The following is a 21,144-nucleotide window of genomic DNA, read 5'->3' as shown; positions in this document are numbered from 1 at the left end:
TTAAAACTATTTTAGAAAACATATTCTAATTTTTATTTATCAAAATAATTTATTATTTTTATATAGTATACAATAACATTAAATAATAAAAATAAATCTTTACAGCCTTTTATTTTATTTTGAAACTAGTCACTCACTCATACTACAATTATTTTTAGATTTTGTTTTAATTTTCTACACTTTTTATTCTGATCCATTCAGTTTCACATTAGACAAATTCATTTAAAAGCTAAGATATATATAGGTACATACCTAATAAAATTTTTGAGATCATCTTTGCTATTGTGTGAGGCATCTCTGAGAATGCTGTCCCGTTCCAGTGGTGTGAGGTTGGCTTGTCGGATAGAATCTTGCTCTCGTAGGGACAAATCCTCTTCATCAGACACACTTGATGCTTTGGAATGAGAGGGACTTAAAAGAGATTCTTCACTTTGATCTATCAATGGAAATTCAATAATACTTTTACTCAAAATATTTTCTTTCCCATAAGAAATTATTCAATTATAATAAAGTGTTAAAATTTAGTACAGTAATTACAGTATTATATATATCTAGAATATATATATATATCTTTTTCTCTTGTCCCAACAATTGACAGAAAAAAAATGTGGTATCTTGTTAATTATAACTTTTTCTAAATTTAAAAATTATTTTTAATTTAAAGATTTCAATACAAAATTTTTATAAGATTTTTTTCCCCTTTAAACTTAAAATTATTGGTGCCTTGATGGCATAATTGGCTTAAAAAACATTTCTTTTAAAATTCCTTCAATTACTAGGCCTTGATAAAAGTAAAACAAGATTGCTGTAATAAATATTGAAAAGATTTTTACATCTTTAAATGAGCAATTCTTATATATATAAATTTATTTATTTCATCTACCTCAGAAATGGCTCTAATATTTTATTTATAAATAACTAGTAGTCTTTTTGTCTGCTCTCATGCTAACAATGTCTTATAGCGCCATCTTGGATCCGACTTCACCATAGTAAAACAGTGCAAGTTCAAAAATATAAGTAATGATAGATAAGCTGTAAAATGAATAGTGTAATATAGCAGATTGTTTCGAATAACATGTTAAACTAAGTGCATTCATGATTTTTTTTATTAAATGACCAGTTCATATGCAGATAAGATTGAAAAATATTCATATGTAATCAGTATGTGATTTGTATCTAAATATTTTCTCAAAAAAAAAAAAAACTATTTAACAAAACAAAAGAAAAAGGGAAGAAAAAAAGAGAAAAACTGCTGAGCTAAGCTGTCTCCCTGGTATTACAATTTAACTAGAACATTCTGGACTTTATTATTTTCTCTCAAGAATGTATTGCCTTCCAAATCACCAGTTTCTTCTAAATCTTTTCCAATAAATCATTATAGCTCATTATAACAATCTATTGGATTTTTATTTATCCTTTAGATAGTATTACTCCACTATCAAGTATAACATAATTCTTGTCTCACATTAAGCATTATGGGTAGATTAATTCAAGTGAAAGAAGGCAAAATTACAAGCAGTTTTAACTCTTCATAAACCTTTGCATTCATCTGCATCAATGAAACATACACAACCACTCACACAGTATTAACATTTTGACCCAAGTTGTTATGCCTTATAATGAAAGTTATAATCAGTGCATTGATAAGTTGTATGATAATATTAAAATATTACTTTTATTTAAATTGTAACATTATCTGAAAGCATAAGAAATAATTTTTTAAGTTAATTTGACATTTATTTAGATTTTCCTTTTAATATTTCAAAATCCTTCAAGCATGTGTTTTGTATATCCACAAATCAATAAGAATTTGCAAATTATACAAAATGAACTTAGAGTTGCAAACTTATATAGGAAAAGAAATCAAGAAGAAAAATTATTAAACATAAGAATGTGAGAAAGAATGCAAAGTATTCTTTCAATATGCAAAATAATAATAAAGTATTGAATATTTGTAAAATACACAATGCATAAATAAAATAAATATAAAAACAAGAGTAAATAATACTAGTTTGAATTTTTCTGCTATTAATTATAAAATATTAATAAATTTAGAAGCTATACAAAGATATATTTCTGGAAAAAACTACAAAGGATTTTACAAGAACTACTCAAATCAGATGATTCCAATGTTTTGGCAGTTCGCGTTGTATCCTCAATCAATTCTCCATTTTGTATGGAGGAGGAGGCTCTTTCAGAGGGAATGAGATAGACATAAGTATGAAGTTGGGTCAAAAGCCTATGCTGCAGCATCCAAATTACCATCTGCACTCTCTGGGCCTAAAAACAATACAAATCATTTGAAGAAATTAGATAAAAAAATAGTCTTAAAAACTTTTCACAATGTAATAAAAGTTTTTTTTTCTTTCATTTTAATTTATTTCTTATTTCTAGGTTTTTGACAAATTTACTTTTGAGAGGCACAACTGCTATGAAATCGAAATTTAATTCAACTAAGCATTTAATAGAGAAATTAATCAATTATTAGGTTAGTTAAATTAATCAATTAATAGGTTACATGGGGTTCCATTGTATTTTATTTTTTAGTATAATATACTTTGCTAATATATATAATACTGAATTTTTAAAGAAGTTTTTATGAAATTTATAATAAGATGTGGCCATATTAAGGAATTAAAATTAAATTAAAAAATAATTAAGTGTTGAGAAAATATTAAAATAATATACCATCAACTACACAGTATACCATTTTTAAACTCTAATGCATTAGAAAACAACTGGAAAATTTAATACAAAATTCCATCTTTACAAACTTTTAACAAGTAAAGTGTAATGGAAGAACATTAAAAGCTTGCTACTTACTTGTTGGTAGGATGAACTCATTGGGTTGTCCAATTCACTGAGTGAGATAGGTAAGGAGAACTGACTGAGGATAGCAAGGAGGAAAGTGTTGGGAAACTGTTCAGAAAACTTTGTTTCCAGTGTTGAATAACTGTAAAGTAAATATATTTGCTATAAAAGTATTTGGACAGAAAACAAAAAGGAGTAACACGAAATAAATCTACCATTTATTCACGATAAAATAAAATCTCTTATAACCAAAAATATCATAATAATAATTTTGTAAGTATAAATTTAAAGCAGAAATTTAGACTTAGATAATGAAAGAGATATTCAAATATTTGGTAAATAAGAGGTGCAGGATTGAAAACATTCAATTCCCTTTGATTCCCTTCCCTTTCCTCTTGATGATATTGACTTATACTGACCACACAAAAATAATAACAACAAAAAACTGAAGCTTTCCAAAAAATATTCCAGGCCAAGTTTATGAAGTTCTATTACATAGCAAATATTTGAAACTCAGGTGAAAGTAGGAATATTTTATTATATATCATAACACTAAGAAATATATAATTTTCAAATGAACTCTGGTAATTTTTAAACATTGTTTTATGAACTATAAAATTATATTTATGTATTTTAAATAATCTATCTAATTTCCAATATTCAATTTTCGAAAATAAACTGAAAAATAATGACAGAGTTTAAAAATTATAATTTCTAAAATAAAAATAAAAAATCATTGCAAAACATGAACAAGCAAGTTCAAGAAACATGTATTCAGTCTCTTTTTCAGCGCCAGCAAGCTTCCATAGCTGCCAGTAAAAAGATTCTAATATACTAATTTACACCCTTAACAGAAATGTTACTCAAAAAATAGCTAAAATGATAAATTTTGGATATAAATAGTAAAGCAATAAGCATTACTTTACATTCTAAAGGTATAATTTTGTATAAATTTGCTAATTGCTTTGCTTATTATTAAATAGTATTTGATATAGAAAGCATTAAGACTAATTAGAAATTCCTTGGCCAGAAAAAGGATTTCATCAAAATCATCTAATCTATAGTATTTATTACCTGGGAGTTAGACATAGCAACAATCACTTTTCTCATTTTTTCACAACATTTATTCTGAAACTAAAAATTTTAATTTTCAAGTTCTTTGAACATTTTTATTCCTATTTGAAAATCTCCATAAAAACAAGCAGATGTAAGTCTAATGTCAATGATTATTAAAAGTAATAAAAACAGCAAAACAGATCCAATTTGTAATATTTTTCAATCCTCTTAAAAGAGTCAAAATAATCATTATAGTATATAAAAAAAGTTGCCCTCTGCTGCCAGTATTTACACTGATATAGTTGCCAAATGCTATAATTAGATAAAATATAGTACTGAAAATTTAAATTTTGGCTTCATTTCAATCAATAAGTGTAATCTCTGAATCCATATTTTGGTGACGCTTTCAATTTGAGATAAATTTGGCAACAGTTATAAATCTTACCAGTGAAATAGTTAAAAAGATCATATTAAATAAATTGTGAACTTAATACTGTCTTAAGTATCTATTTAGTATTTGTTAATGCCAATTTTCTGATTTAAAAAATTCCCAAACATGCTTTCTATTTTGTGTTTTGGGACGAAAGTTGATGAATAGCAAGGCTATTTCTGAAGAAAGTGTTGAATTTCCTTATATTATTTTCAAACTCCCCTTCCTTATGGTACAATAATGTATTTCTAGTTTTGTCAAATAGAATCACGGGTTCTGATAACAGGTATTTGCCAGGAAGACATTAAAATACATCACATAGTAGCTGTTCTTAATGAGAATGTTTTCTGATCCATTCAATGCAAACACAATAAGAATCTTCATACTCTGTAAAACGATCATCATCTAATTGCTCAACTTGCTGCCTCCAAATCAGTTCTTTATACATTTTAACTTGATATGCAAATAGGTGATAAAAAAAAGGCCCTCTCAGTCGCTGCAAGACATGCAAGAATTATTTGTAGGTAAAATAGAGGTTTAGTTATTAGAGTGACTCCAATACTTTTCAGTAATGAACCAACAAATTTTATCAACTAGCACTACTGATAAGCCTGAGAACCCCACATTCACAGCACATAAAACTGCAAAAATATCTGATGTAAGCCATATGTAAATCCGATTGTGGTCAAGGTTCTATCCCAGGAACAGAAAATTACAGACTACTGGTTGACATTAAAAATGGAAAGTTGACTGATTCAGGAGGACATCAAACAACTGGAGATTATGTATCTTATGGCACATTTAAAGATTCTACTGTGTTATCTGGATATAAAAGATATTATCAACTTCTCTAATTTCTAAAATTTAACTAAGACATCTCTGAAAATTATGTCAATCTTGAAAGGGACTACACACTGCATTCTTACTAAAGATCTGTTTTCATATACCAGAAAACTTGCTTCTAAAAAGTTAAAAGCTGTGGGAAATGAATTCAAAAAATTTAATTATTCAGGTTATATGTCATACTTCGAAAAGTCCCTGGCCTAGTCCTATTCACTTGGTTCTTAAAATTATGGGTTGGAGAATTTTTGGAGACTATTGCCATTTAACAGAAAATAAGCAGATATCCCTTACTGCACATTTAAAATTTCACATCAGAATCACAAAGAAAAATAGTATTTTCCAAACCAGATTTAAAATAAGAATATTATCAAATTCCTGTCAAACCTGCAGATATATTTAAACCAATCCAAATTATGCTTTAATGTTTACAGGAGTTCGTTTAGATGCCTTTTGTTTTAAAAAATGCATGATAGACTTCTCAGATGTTCAATCTTTTTTGGGTGATACATTGCAAGGTCTGAATTGCCTTGCCTACTTAGACAATATATTGCGAGATCTTAATTACTTTGCTAACATGAATGATACAAAGTGAAATCTAAATTGTTTTGCCTACTTGGATGATAGGTTGATAGCTTCAGTTGACCAAACATTTAAAGAATATCAAATGGAAAAGATTTAATCTTAAATGTTGAGTGATATGGAGCTAAAAATTTTTTCTCTCTTGGTTGTGAAATTCCTAAGGATGATGTTTCATCTTTAAAAGAAAAAGTTGAAGCCCTTGTTAATGAACTGTAAATACAAGATTGTCCAGAGATTTCTGCCAATTCTTAACTTTTACTGCAGAACTATTCCCAACACTGAAGAGATACAAAGTATCGTATATTACTTTATCAAAGGTAGAAAAAACACGTGAAAACTACCATTATTTGGATTGGCACCACTAATCAAGCTTTTTAGACTAGAAAAAAAAATTCAATGGCTCAAGCAGATCTTTTAACTCAAACAATTTCAGAAGCCCAACTTTCACTTGTAGTTTATACACCTAATACAGGTACAGTGGAAACATTACATAGGTTGGTTGGAGTTTTGTGGTGCAAAAGCTGGGTCTGGCTATTTTGCCCCAAAATCAAAGTATTAATTTAGTGTCCTTATTTTGAATTCTTAAATAAAAGAAAAGGTAAAAACAGCAAAACTATGATATGAACTAAATAACAAATTTAATCAAATAACACTATTACAACAAATATCAATAACAAAATCAAATAATCTTTCAGTTGAAGTATTTCCCAATACATCTGCCAAGTGTGCAATGTTAAAATATTTTATTCTAGGATTGTTAAAATTGGTGCATTCAATCAGAATATGTCTTATAGACAAAATTGTGCTGTACATACTGGAGGCATTTCCCTCTTTATTAGATGGTTATGTGTAAAGTATGAAGGGCTTTGTCAATTTTTCTACTCTTTGACAGTTTTTATTTAAATGATGAAAGTCTTAATGATTACATCATAATTTATAGTGACTTTGATTGTCCTATATACTTTGCCATCTTTTTTGCATATTCACTTTCATAGCTTGATCAACACTATTAAGAAGAATAAAAGAGCAATTCATAAACTAGAATTTTTGCAGTATAGTCAGTGTCCCTGTTTCCTGATATACCTACACATCCTGAAAATCCAAAAAAAAAAAAAAAAAAAAAAAAAACTACATTGTGACCAATGTTTTTTAAAGAACATACCAGTTTAATACACCAAATTACTAGTGAATGGTCCTGTCTTGAAGTAGGTAAAATTGCTAACAGTACTTTTTGCATCTGTACAAATGATCCATCTTTTTTTCTGTAATTTTATTGCCTGTAGGATCAATGAAATAGCATAAATCTCTGCTGCAGTGCAATAACTGTGCCAATTTTCTGAATCCTTACAATCTGCGACCAAACCAACATTGTTTCCTGTCTTTCACCCATCTATGAAGATAGGTTCGTAGTCATGAAATTAATGCCCGAGGTGTAAAATAATTGGAAATAAAACTAGTTAAGATGTTGAGGCTTTTGCTAACCTGCTAAAATAATTTTAAACTGTAATATCACTTTCTGCCTAAGGGGGAACTTTTATCTCCCATTGATATAATTTATATGCTTTGAAAATTTAAATCATATACTGAGATGCCTCTCCTGGTGGGGAATAACATGCAACTAAATGATTTTTTAAGTATAATATTTTAAAGTAAAAATACTTTTATATAAAATATTATAATACATAAAATCCTCTTATTGACTGCAACTTTAATTATAATTAAAAATATCAATGGTGCCAAACAGTTTTTTAATTCTTGTAGCCTTCCCTAAGAAATATTATACCATATAATTAACACCAGTCATAATCACATAAACATTTATAAATTATTATATTATTAAGTTACTGTTTATGCTAATTAATATACTCGAATAAAAATTTTAAATGCAAGGAGTTTAAACTGATAATACTCACATATTAGTAGGTGCATACGGTGAAATCACGTAAACATTATTATCACATAAAGGATAAATAATGGTAGCTTTACCCCAATACAGCAAGTGACTGACCAACTGGAAAACCTAAATGTGTCAAAGATATTTTATTACTGAAGTTTTTATAAAAATCTGAACATAATATAAATAATTCACCAACAAATAAATAATACATGAAAACTAGTTTTATAAAGTGCATAAATTGAATTTTAAATTTGAGTAACTTAAACAAAAGAAACAAAAAAAAAAAAAACCTCACTCTGATTAGACACCTCATCTTATGCTCTGCCCAGTATACATTTTGGCATTTTCTTTTATCTGAATAAAATCTAAATTTTGATAAAAATTCATAATTTTGCTGGCAAGACTATATAAATAGTTACATCCTTAAGTTGTCTTGTTCACATGCATGTGAATACATAGACCAACACATTAAATTCTTTGATGGATTTAATCCAATATTTTATACATATCTACAAATCTGATAGTTTAAGTGCTACATTTTATTTTCATTTACTTGAATCTTTATCACGCATACATGCAAGCTTTTATTTAAAATTTGGTAGAAATTCATGATTTTGCAGTGGGGGACCACTTAAAAAAATTTAACCCATCTAGCTGTCTTCTAAATTACCATGTTTGCAAGCAGACATAATTCTAATTATTTATATGTAATAATTTCTAATTAATATACAGCAGAAATTATTACACATTAATTATTAGAATAAGTAAAATTACACCACCTTCACAGTAACTTTAATTTCACAAATTTAGTTTTTAGTTTCACAAGTTATTATCATTTTTCCCATGGAACCAAAATGTTTTTCGTAAATTCTTTTCTGAAAGTATATAAGTGTAGAATACCTTCTTATGCTCTCTTTTTACTGTTTTCAACCTTCTTATTTGGTTCACTGCAAAGCGTCTTGGACAAAGAGATCTTGACAACATAAAAAATTGAATTATTTCCTTGAAATTATAAGGGAAAAAAAAACCTTTTGAGAATGGAAGGGATTCAAATCAAGTGTCCCCCCCCCCTCCCTATGAGGTGCTTGGTTTTTATTTTATTTTATTTTTTGTTTTTTTCCCCCCAAAAATAACCTTTTGTGACTCGCAAATCATGAAAAATTGAGGTTTTGAAAGACAAGTATTCGTATATATAATACTTTTTAGATAAAGAAAATTATATCAAGAGATTTAAAAGAGAGGCAAAGAGAAGGATAGCAATTATGATAATATATTTTTGAAGTTTGATTAAAATTGCAATCTGGAATATAATTGTTATAATATTATTGAAATTAAGAAATATCTATTTAAACAAAACAAAATAAAATTTAATGGATTATGAATAAAAATTTAAAGACTTAAAATTTAAAATCATGAAGTATGTAAATCTATCTTTCCAATGGAATTGATCTTTACAAACAAGTGAAAGTAACTCCTACAGAAACAGCTTTTTTAAATATATTAGCTAATATTTTTTTTTCTGTATTTTTATTACAGAAAAATAAATTAAAAAATAGTTTCAGATACATTGATGACTTACTTTTTTTAAACATAGATAATTCTAATTTTATAATTAATTGTTATTATAATATTAAATCTCACATGAGAAAGAATTATATCTGCATCTGCTGCCAATTGTTGCAGGTTCTTCAGTGGACTGGTGACACTGATCAAGCGTATTAATGCAGGAGAAGAGTCTTCGGGAAGAGAGCTCAGCAACTCGCCAGCATCAGTCAACAGCAATAAGCCATGATATGGCCTGAGGAGAAAAATGCATTAAAGCATAAATTACAGAAACAAGATTATTCAGAATATGCCAAAAGATTATTATTTTTTCCAACTGTAAATATTTTAATATTAATCACATAACTTTTTTTTAACAAAACAAAAATTGTCTCAATAGTTTACCTTATGATGATGCTTGTTCCAAATTAAATTTTTATAACAATGGCATTTAAATATTTATATTTTTTTATACAGTGGTTTTAAAACACATTTTTTAAGGGAGATAGCACTTTAGCAATAGCCAAAGAAAAAAAATAAAACACAAAGAAAGAAAATTTAAAGAGGAAGGATTAAATATGCAAAGATACAAATTTATTTGAGATTTTAAACTAAAATGCATTATTTTACTTATTACAGATGTGAAGCTATAAGAAAAAAACATTCATTCTTGAAAACCAGCCACTTTATAGCTGTGATCTTTTGGCATGACAATTAAGATTCCCTTACATAGTATGTTCAAAGGAGTATATTCTAATAAATGATATCACATCCTTATAAAATATCATTAAATTTCTTACATATTATATATTATACTGGAAAGTCAGAATACAATTAGCATTGCAAAAAATATTACAAAAAAAAAAAATAGGAAGGGAGAGATTAATGAAAATAAAGGCAATGTTAATATATTGTAACTTGGAAAAGACATCTGGTTTTTACACCATTTTTGGGTGACATTATGAATTAATTCAATAAAATTAAATGCAGAAATATATGCAATAATTACAGGTAAAACAGTTTAATAGTTAAATAAAAAACATATCCGAATATCACAGTTGGAATTAAAAAATTTCATCACTAATAAAAGTTACTTTACTCCTCAACAGAATGATGAACAGCCAACTGAAATGCAAAAATACGATTTCTGAGATGGAAGCAAATTATTTAAATTTTAGAATCTCCACAGTGATTTGAAATTATGAATATATATATATATATATATATATATATATATATATATATATATATATATATATATGTGTGTGTGTGTGTGGGAAGCGCTGACAGATCCCGTATCCTGTATGGCGCCATGCTGGCCATGTTGCGTCACGTCATTAATCACGTGATGCTTTCCCGCCATTATTGGCAGACGAGAGTTAGGCAGTGAGACTGCAAGACGTGTAGCTCACGCTCATGTATCTTCTATGTAGTAATGTTTTGTCCTTTGTAGTTTAATCTTAATAAATATATTTCAAATATTAATGCTGGTCGTTGCCTTTTCCCACACACACACACACATATATATATATATATATATATTCCTTTTTATTTGAAATAAAATTAAAATGCAATGTTGTTGCTGCTTTTTAATTTTGATCACAGACACAATATATATATATATATATATATTTCAAATCTAGACTAAAAGCAAGGTTAATTTAATTAGTATACTTAGAAAAACTGAAATTAATTCTTAAAAAAATTATTCTTCACTATGAACTATTGGAGAAGTATGAAATTTATGAATAAGTTTAATATATCTCCCCCCCACCTAGGTTTTTTTATATAAATAATACCGTGAACATTGCCTGTTCTAATAAATTATTCTAAATGAAAATAAGAATACAGTTTTTGAAATAAATAATAAAAATAATAAAATTTGCAAATAAAAAAAACTGTACTGCTCTTAATGAATTCTTGGGCTTACCAGATACAATTTTAAAGCAATTTGCAATGCAACAGATGCAAAAAGTAATTCAAATTCAGAATAATTTTTATAATTTTTCTTTCGTATAATTGAAATTAGGGTATAATGTGACCACTAAAAAATCTTCTTCATTAAGAAAAAATAAAAAATTTTACTATGATAAAATAGCAAATTTGGTGGAAATACATTTTTTTTCATGATAATTTTTTTTATTAAGTATGATAGGAGTGATTTATTTAGATATCCATGCATATTAATAGATTACAAAATATTTCTGCACATTAATGAAATACCTGTTTCTAAAATACAGTAAATGAAGAAACAAAAATAATTTGTACAGGAACATAGTACCATAAAAAAAATGTACATTCCTATATTATTCTTAAAAGATAAGAGATAATGTAAACACTTCAAATGTATAATTTCACTGATTCTGAAAATTATAGGTTTGAAATGTTAAAAGCTCATGCATTAACATTAGAAAATGTAAACAAAAGGCTCTGGCATGATAGGTCAATTGCATTTCTGCCTCAGTTTTATGATTGCTAGGGTAGATCGGCGGGAAGGAAGGTAGAAGGTTGTGTTTTTCCGGCTCTCCTTTCTGTATTAATTTTTGGTGCGTGGAAAGAAGGCAGCTAGAAGTGAAGGCTGTGCTTGTTTCGAGTGTTTGTTTTTGCCATTGGTTTGTTCGCAGTTTTTGCTTTTTGTGTTCTCGAAACAAATCCAAATGGAGTTTCTGTTGGGGGTGTTTCCCTAGCTTGCTTTTCAGTTTTTGCGTTGACTTCAGCTGAAGTTTTTCTCTTTATTTTTGGGGTGCCAAGGTGGCTGGCACTGGTTTCTGGAAAATCAAGGTAGGATTTTTCTAGTTTTTCCTTTTAACTGTTTCGGTTTCTGCTAGTTTTGATTCTGGCTGCATCGTATTAGATTCTTCGTCAGTAATGACGAAGAGGAAACCAGAAGACTTTGAGTCAGAGGGGAAATATAAGGATAGGAAGATAAACTATATTCTTTCAAATGAGTTCTCGGAGAGTGACAAGGCCAACATTGCAATTCAAAGGGGTTGCCCCAAAATAAAATTGTGCATAGATAGTAATAATGGCCCGTCGCCATGGATTAAACCCAAATCAATCAATGACACGTTCGGACCACTGACCCACAAAGAAGACACCTTTTCCCTAAACAAATACAAAAAATTGGTTCTAGTTACTCGGCACTTAAGCTCAGTGGAGAAAGTAACTGATTTTGTAAAGAGTGTTCCGGAAGCAAGGATTCGTATTATTGATACGAATATTGTAACAAAATACATCATCCGTGATGTTGACACGGATTACAGCATAGTGGAAATTAATGAAGAACTATCTTCACAGGATATTATCGCAACAAAAATAGTTAGATTCAAAAAGAAGGGGACGGCAGAACCTATCCCAATTGTTCTTATTGAAGAAATTGGAAAAACAAATCGATCTGAAATAAAGATCGGCAGACTTATCTTCAAAGTGTCCAAATTCATTGAAAATCCTAAGGTTTGTTATAAATGCTTAAGATTTGGTCATACACAACTCCGGTGTCAACAAGATAAGAGGTGTAAAAATTGTGGGGGCTCACATGCCGAGGATTGTAAGTTACCCACTAAATGTTTTAGATGCGAAGAGACTCACGATGCTCTCGACAAAAAATGTAGGTTTTACAATCTAGAAAAAGAGATTATAAACCTGGTCAGAGAAAAAGACATATCATTTCAGGAAGCAAGGAGGATAGCGAAATCGCAATCTTTTGCACAAAAGGTTAAGGGCGATCCGCCGGTCCAGTGTACCGAAATCCCCCAAAAACAAATATCGGACCTCTACTCGGCTTTACAGGACTTAACTAAACTAATTTCTGCTCTACTACCCCAAGGGAATGAACTCGTAAAACTCCAAGAAGTCAACAGACAGTGCATTGCACGTATTGGGGAGACTCAGGGGAATTTAGAGAAACAAGTTGAAGAGAATATTACTCTCCGGAAACAAATCGAGACTCAAAGGGCAACGATTGACTCGCTACAATCTAAAATTGCCCTTCTGGAATCCAATCTTGAATATAGTCACGTTCTGAGCCCAGGCGTTGTGCACGATCAACGATCCCTCGCTGAAATAAATCATTTCAGTGTTGTGGAGGATTTCTCGGGTATCGGATAATTAAAAAAAAAAAGGGAAAAAATTAAAAGTTTTTACTTTTTATTATAATTTTTTTTTTCCATGAGGTTCATTCAGTGGAATGTTAGGGGGATCAAAAATAAGATCCCTTGGCTGCAGCCCCCCCCCCCTTTTTCGGCGGCCCAGTGTTTAATTTTGCAGGAAACATGGCTCAATGAGTCTGCATCTTTTTCTCTTAAAAACAAAAAAATCTTTCGAGCTGAAAGACAAAATTCTACTAGAGGTGGATTGTTAATTGCAGTAGAACAGAATATCCCTGCCCAGATTTTGTCACACTCGCTTCCTCCGTCAACAGTGGAGGTCTTAGCGGTTAAAATATGGATTGGACCAAATTCAGAATTCCCACTAACGGTTATCAATCTTTACTCACCTGGAGGTAAATTTGATGACAACTGGTTGGAATCCTTGTTGGAATCCTCTTCTCCTTTCGTTTTACTGGGGGATTTTAATATACACCATCCAGCACTTGGGAGCGATCATTTATCTTCCGATGCAAACCGGGTCCTGGATTGGATTAGCACAAAACATATGTGCTTTCTTAACATGAAACAATATACCAGATACCAGGGGACTCAAGCCCCTTCGTTATTAGATTTGTCCATCTGCTCCGCAGATATAATCAATAAGATTAATATTGAGATCTCGCATGATATGTATGACAGCGATCACTGTCCCATTTTTATTTCCTTTTGCAATTTAGATGCAAAGTCTCTCTATACTCGAAAATACATCAATTGGGGCCAATTCTCAAAGAAGGTCAATGCTCTTCTTCAAGGTAATGGGGATGTCTCTTCCCTTGATAGGCTTACTAATATCTTCCAGGTAAGCGCAAACGCATCATCGTACTCGTTTTCTAAATCAACACACTCGCACTGTCCTTGGTGGGACGCTAGATGTAACTACCTCAAGGCCCTCAAAAGGAAATTGTTAAGAAAGGCGAAATCATATCCCTCCATATTAAACTGGACTGCATATAAAGAAATGGCGGCAGCTCTCAGAAAATATGTTAAGTGTAAAAAACGCAGCTTTTGGGAGAAAACTTGTCAGGAGGTAGCTTCTTCCCATCAGGCTTTTAGCATCGTGAAAGCCCTACTAAACAAAGATGAGTCTCCCTGTGAATCCAATCTTGTTCTCTCTTCGGGTACTACTCTGATAGCGCCGACTGCTCAAGCAAATGCAATTGCAGCTAACTTCATTAAGAGAGCACCAAATGTGCGTATTCCTTTAGATTTCTCAGTAGATGATCCAGAAAATTATGATGAAATGAGTTTGAACCGTCCGTTTTCCTATAGGGAATTCCAAAACGCATTAAAAAGAACGAAAAACAAATCCCCTGGCATGGACAAGATAAATAAGAAAATGTTGTCTTGTCTTTCCGATGAAAATAAATTTAAAATTCTCGATTTGTTCAATAACTTATGGGCGAACACGATTGTTCCAGAAAGCTGGAGAATAGCGAAGATTATTCCTATTTTAAAACCCAAGAAAAATGCAGCAGAGATCACATCCTACAGACCCATCGCATTAACATCAGTATTGGGAAAGATTTTTGAACGGATTATTTTGGACAGGCTTTTGCGGTATTATTTGGAAAAAAGATTTTTCTCTCCTTTTCATGCTGGTTTCCTCCCGTACAAAGGCCTCTCTGCAGCCCTGCTCAATAAAATTTTAACAGCCAGAGCTAATAAGAAACTTGTGTATGGTATGTCTTTTGATCTAAAGTCTGCATATGACAACGTATGGCATGACGGCTTGATGCTAAAAATTTTACAATCGGGGATTAAGGGTAATATTGCCCTGTGGATCTCACAATTCTTACATGAAAGGAAAGCATTTGTTTCATGGAGAGGAGTGTCTTCCTCACTTTTTAAGCACGAAAGGGGCGTTCCGCAAGGAAGTGTTCTTTCCCCGTTGCTCTTCACAATTTTTATGAATGACATATATAGCATTTTACCCAATGATGTTTTTTGCTTCATATATGCAGACGACATTTTTATATTAGTTGAAGAAAACAATATCGAAGCGATCAAAAATAAGATGCGGTTCTGTGTTACTAAACTGGAAAGCTGGTGCGACGAATGGCATATGGATATTGCTCCCCAGAAAAGTAATATTATAAACCTCTCATCTCGTAAATCGCCAGTGGGGTTAGTAGTCCCTTTTCACGGCTGTAGTATCCCTTGGTCCAATAACGTTCGCTATCTAGGCATTCAGTTTGCTTCAACCTTGTCTTTCCGTTCACATATCGACCAGATCAGAACTAAAGTCTTTAAAAAGTTAAATGTGATCAAAAGTTTGGCCGCTCCCAGATGGGGTGCAAACGCATCTAATTTGATAAATATTTGCAATGCGTGCATTACACAATCCATGGAATTTGGAGCACATACGGTTGGCATGACGAATAAAGCTGGCTTTGCAGCTTTACAAACGATACAAAACAACATCCTTCGTTTTGCTCTTGGACTTCCACGGTGGACACCTATCCCAATTTTATTTAAAATATCAAATGAAATAAATATGAGACTTAGGTTTGAAAAGAAAAACGTGTTATTCTTTGTTAATCAGTTCTCAGCCCGCGAATACACAGAAGTTTCGAGATCAATCTCCGAGGTGAAGTCTGTAATCTCTAACCGCATTTTCCAAAGACTTCCCTGCGCAGGCACTTTAGAAGAATATTGCCATCAAAAAAACCTGTCCCTGGACCAAATAATCCCGATTATGGTCCCGGTTAGTTGGGATGATTGTGAGCATTTTACCATTAAAACCCATGACTTCGGCTTCCAACAAAAGAGCTTGGATTCGACTACAATTAAACGTTTATTCGCCGAGTTCAAATCACAGCTACCCCCAAATCAAATTATACTGGCCACAGACGCATCCAAGAATGAGAATTCTACTGCGGTGGCGGCTATAAACTGCTCCTCGAAGGAAGTCATTAAGGGAACGGTTCACAACATTAACTCTGTGTTTTCAGGGGAGGGTTTTGCCATAGCTCTGGCTGTAATGAACTTTGTCAAAGAACATAAAGATTATATTTTATTGACTGACAGTTTATCTAATTTGACAGCCCTGAGATGCCTAAACTTCCATTCTCCCAAAAGTGCCCTTTTTGTGGCCCGCGTTATATTCGATGCCTTAAAGACATGTTCCTCATTAGAACTGATATACACTCCTGCCCACGTGGGAATTGCAGAAAATGAACGGGCTGATGAGTTAGCCAAGCAAGCTTTAACTTCTTCAAATATTTGTGACTGGATCTCGCCCGAAGACACTTGTTCGGTATACACTAAAATCGTACGACATAAACAAGATTTAGAATGGGAAAATTCTAAATACTATGAAAAATACAAATGGCTTGATGCTTTCAATCTTAAAAAACTCAATTTATCTAGACGTAATGAGGTTTTAATATTACGATTAATATCTAGGACTCTTCCAGTAAATGCAGTTCTTCAGAAATGTAGGCTCATTGAATCACCAAATTGTGCCAATTGCCAGATTCCTGAAACTTGTGAACATTTTGTTCTTTCTTGCAGTAGATATGAGACAGCGAGAAATTCTCTCCGTGCTAAGTTGGGTTGTGTTCCACTCTCTTTTGACTGGATTTGTGATTTCTCCGTTCAGGGTCGTGATAAAGTGAAGGCTATGTTGGCTTTCTTTGTGGCTTCTGACAGATTTTAAAAAATTTTTTGTGATATTCGAGTTTTGATTTTTGTGAACCCGGCACAAGCTAAGAATCCGTTCAGGAGCATACGCCGGAAAACAAACCTCATTCCTTCCTTCCTTCTGGCATGATAAATATATATTATTTCATAATGAAATATACATTTTATTTTATAGTTTTCAAAAATTCATGTTCAATAAATAATCATTTTTAGATACCATGTATAGATTCTTTTCAAAACATAGAAACTAAATTTATTTATGAACAAATGCATCTGTGAAGACTATTTTCTATTTCTGAACAGTAATAAATTATAATTTTTTTGAATAAAAAATATTTCTTATGAGATTTTTATCATTTTTTTTTCTTAAATTGTATTAATATTTCTATATATAATTTCATGTTTACTAAAATGAAAATAAGTTCACATAAATTTCAGAAGTTTTACTTGCATTACATACTATTTTCTTGCAGAATAATTTCTACTTAACATAAAGATTTATGATTTTATATTTATGAATTATCACATTAAAACACATTTTAAATTTTTATTATAAAGATATACTTTTATATACAAATATTTTTATTCTGTCATATGACAAAAAACAACACATGCTTTCTACAAATACTTTGATTTAGATAAAATGTTTAACTTAAAAAAAAATCTTTCATTTATAATTAAAATTTTGAGTATTTATATTTTAGAGAATATCTAGTGACTGTTTCCTCAGCCTCAGACAATCAACGAATTTTAGGCGATTGGAAATGTTATCCTTATTTGAAATTCAATGATGAAATTAATCCCACAGATTTTTTGAGAGGACTAGTAAATAACTCAAAAAGAATTTTGTAACCTGATTTAAAAATTTGTCTTTTGTATTTAAAATGGTTTCATAATGGTGAAAATAAGATTTCAAAACTATTTAATTTTTTCTGAAAAAAAATTAATTGCTGTACAAATTTCAAATACCTTTGAAAAAATAAAGCCAATTCAGATAAATTTAAAATCACAACAAAATTAATTTTCAGAGCAGCATTCAGATAAAAAAGAAAACATTTTTCATAACTGCACATCAATTGACTGGCATAAAATTGGGACAAATTTCAGTTTTCATACTTTGAGATATAAGTTGCTGTAAGCAATTAAAAAAAAAGTGTATTTGAAGTTTCCTTCGATAATATTTGATATTACAACTGGAATAGAGGATAGATGGCAGTAAATCTATAAAGAATAGATACTAAATACCACTAAGGTAATGTTATACTACAGAGGAATTTGGCTAAATGAATTTTTCCCATTCAAATTCATCATTCCTTGAATTTTCAATAAACATAATGCTAAAATAAAGTCCATGACTTCAGGAAGTTTTCAGTAATTAAAAAAATCCCAATTAAAAACAGAATTAAATGTAATTAAGTTAAATCAAATTATTTATATGTTGTAATCTCAAAGAATAATTTTTTAACTCAACAGAGAACTTTACTGCTGTGCAATGCATTCAATGAAGATGCAAACAAAACTTTTTATTTTCTTTTGAAAAACTGAAAACATTAAATATCATGTTTTATTATAATTGTGAAGTAAGTAAAAAGTGAAGTTTTAAAAATACTGTAAAGCTGTATTTTTTTTTTCTATTAAAGTTCTTCATTCATTAGGGCAGTTTAAAGTTAATTATTTACTCAATTATAATTATTATCACTTCATTTATCTTTAGTATTTCTTAAGCCCAATATTTTGTATAAAACGAATTTTCATTGGGAGAATTTTTATCAATTTCCAATTATTCATATTCTATTGTATCTTTATTATTAAAAGCTATTATTACAGTCATATTTGTAATATCTGTTTACCTTAGATCTTTCAAACAGGCATTTATATCTTCAGGCTGAAAGTATGAAAATAGGAAACAGTAAACAAGAAAATATATATCTGAATTATTGTAAGAAATATATGATAATTACATATATAGAAAAATAAAGAAAATATACCTCAACTAGCAACCTTTCATCTTGTAACCTATGGACTTTCATAGGTAAGCAAAAACTGAGTTCTATCCAGTTATTTATTTTGGAGTGAACAATGCCACAACTTTTTAAACTAAAGCAATGAAAAAAAAAATTATACATATAAAGTTATAAATATATGCTCTTGTATAAAATTTAGTGAATTATAATTCAGTAAGTCTTATATTGAAAAGAAGATTACAATATTATATGTATTTTGTTCTGTGACAATAAAATATTTATATCTTTAGAAAATACAGCATATATATTAAACAAAAATTAGAGATTACTAGACAAAGCAAATATTTTAGTTAATAAATAGTCTTATAAAAAACATAAAAGTAAATACCTGAATTTAATTAAATCAGAATTTTTAAAAAAGACTATTTTCTTAATTTGGATAAAATAAGCCCCACTGTATGTGTGAATGAACATTTCTAGTAAATATAACATTCTTTGGGAAAGTTATGTTCGCTGAACACCTAATTGAAATCCTTATCAGATTTCTCATTTCAATAAAAACTAAGTTGTGAGGGATAGCAAACAAGAAAGTTAGCCTATTAAAAAAAAAAAAAAAAAAAAAAAACTAGCAAGCCCAAAATTTACTTAATTATGATTACTTATTCCATATTATAAGGGCTGTTCATAAGAAAATGACCACAATTTTTCTAAAGATGATTAAAAAAAATCAACTAAAATAAAATTATTATTGTATGTAAAACAGGATAAATGAAAAATGTATGATGCAAGTTTTACAGTTAAGTTGTTAATGCTGTAATCTTTACCAATGGCCAAATACCGTTGTTTCATTTTTGTTTATGTCACACAACAAATAATATATTGCATTGGAATTATGTTTAGCCTTAAAAAATCATTGGCTGAAGTACATGTCATGCTACAGGAAGCTTTTAGGGAGTCTGTCCTTCCCTACAGCACAGCTGGAAGATTATTTCAAATGTTTACAGAGAAAAGATATCAATTTCAAAGGAAGATGAACCCAGTGCTCCAGTACTGGTCGAAAAGATGCTGCAACAAAATCATCACTGTGATAAAGAAGGAGGATCATTAAATTGCATTATTAGACTTATTAGAAATATTCAACAATTCAATGAGTGCCATTTGCATGTTATTTACAGAAAAATTGCAAATGACAAATGTTAGTGCATAGAAGAGGGGGAGATCTGAGATTGTTTAAATGGAAATTTGTTTGGAGTTAAAACCAAGACTATATAATGAAATTATATTTCTTTAGAAAATTATCACTGCTGATGAAAGTTAACTTTATTATTATGATCATGAGTTCAAGCAAGTGGAGTGGAAGTTTTCTTCATCATGAATCCCAAAAGAAAAATAGAATGCTTGCTTCTGCTAGAAAAGTAAAGGTCACATCATGTTTCAGTATTCAAAAAATGGCAGAATATTACATAAGCATACTTTAAAGATGTGCTGAAATCAACACTCCAATGTAATATCCATTACAAAAGGTTGCTTTTGAAAACAAAATGGATGTTACACCATAATAATATAAGGCCCATATTATCAAAGCTGTTGTTGAGTATCTTTCAATAATAAGCATCAGGTGTGTCCCCCATCCTCACATTAATTAGAAATGCATTTTTCCCCCCTTTTCTTTTCTTTTCTCAAATAATCTCTTTGAAAGCATTTTTCATTATTAGAGGCAGTAGTCAAAACAGTACAGGCAATTCTGTTAGTATGACTGGATCTGTTAATATGACTTCCAGCATGCATTTGAAGATTGGGAAAAAAGATAGGAAAGTTACATTGTGTATAACTAAAAGTATTTTGGCAAAAAACATCAAAATTGAGAGGTTATTACAAGCAAGTATTTTTATTGAACAATTTGCATGTGTTTTAGTGTACTATCAAAAGACTTACTCAAATTAAATTCTAATTTCTTAAAAGTTCTATCTTAAATATCAAAATATATACAATATTTTCCACAAGAAAGAGTATTTCACATTTTGTAAATCATTAAACTGAATGAAAAGAAGTTAACATACTCATCAAATGTCATTTTAAGTTGCACAGCCAGCTCACTTCTTGAAAGAATTAAGTGAAAAGGAGATTCATTATGACCTAAAATAGACTTCTTTTCAATATACAACTATGTTACAACAAATAATACTATTATTTTAAAGCAAGCACATGCCCACATACACACACAAAAAATAA

General features: G+C 30.0%; 1 protein-coding gene across 2 annotated transcripts in view; it reads right to left on the bottom strand.

Annotated features, from left to right (window-relative positions):
- Nucleotides 1-21,144, bottom strand: part of LOC129988580 (GATOR complex protein NPRL3-like) — a 36,072-nt gene that overhangs the window by 2,711 nt on the left and 12,217 nt on the right. The window contains exons 6-13 of one of the 2 annotated variants that reach the window (XM_056096832.1): nt 20,973-21,048; nt 18,937-19,045; nt 18,799-18,833; nt 9,258-9,414; nt 7,633-7,739; nt 2,824-2,953; nt 2,112-2,280; nt 253-436 (exon numbers count right to left, since the gene is read on the bottom strand). In XM_056096832.1, coding sequence (XP_055952807.1) covers nt 253-436; nt 2,112-2,280; nt 2,824-2,953; nt 7,633-7,739; nt 9,258-9,414; nt 18,799-18,833; nt 18,937-19,045; nt 20,973-21,048 — 967 coding nt within the window. Of the gene's footprint in view, nt 1-252; nt 437-2,102; nt 2,281-2,823; nt 2,954-7,632; nt 7,740-9,257; nt 9,415-18,798; nt 18,834-18,936; nt 19,046-20,972; nt 21,049-21,144 lie in introns of both variants that reach the window. The other variant, XM_056096831.1, reaches the window with a different exon arrangement.

Source organism: Argiope bruennichi, chromosome 10 (assembly GCF_947563725.1).
Source record: "Argiope bruennichi chromosome 10, qqArgBrue1.1, whole genome shotgun sequence".
Lineage (NCBI taxonomy): Eukaryota > Metazoa > Arthropoda > Arachnida > Araneae > Araneidae > Argiope > Argiope bruennichi.
This window is presented reverse-complemented; position numbering and strand designations above follow the sequence as displayed.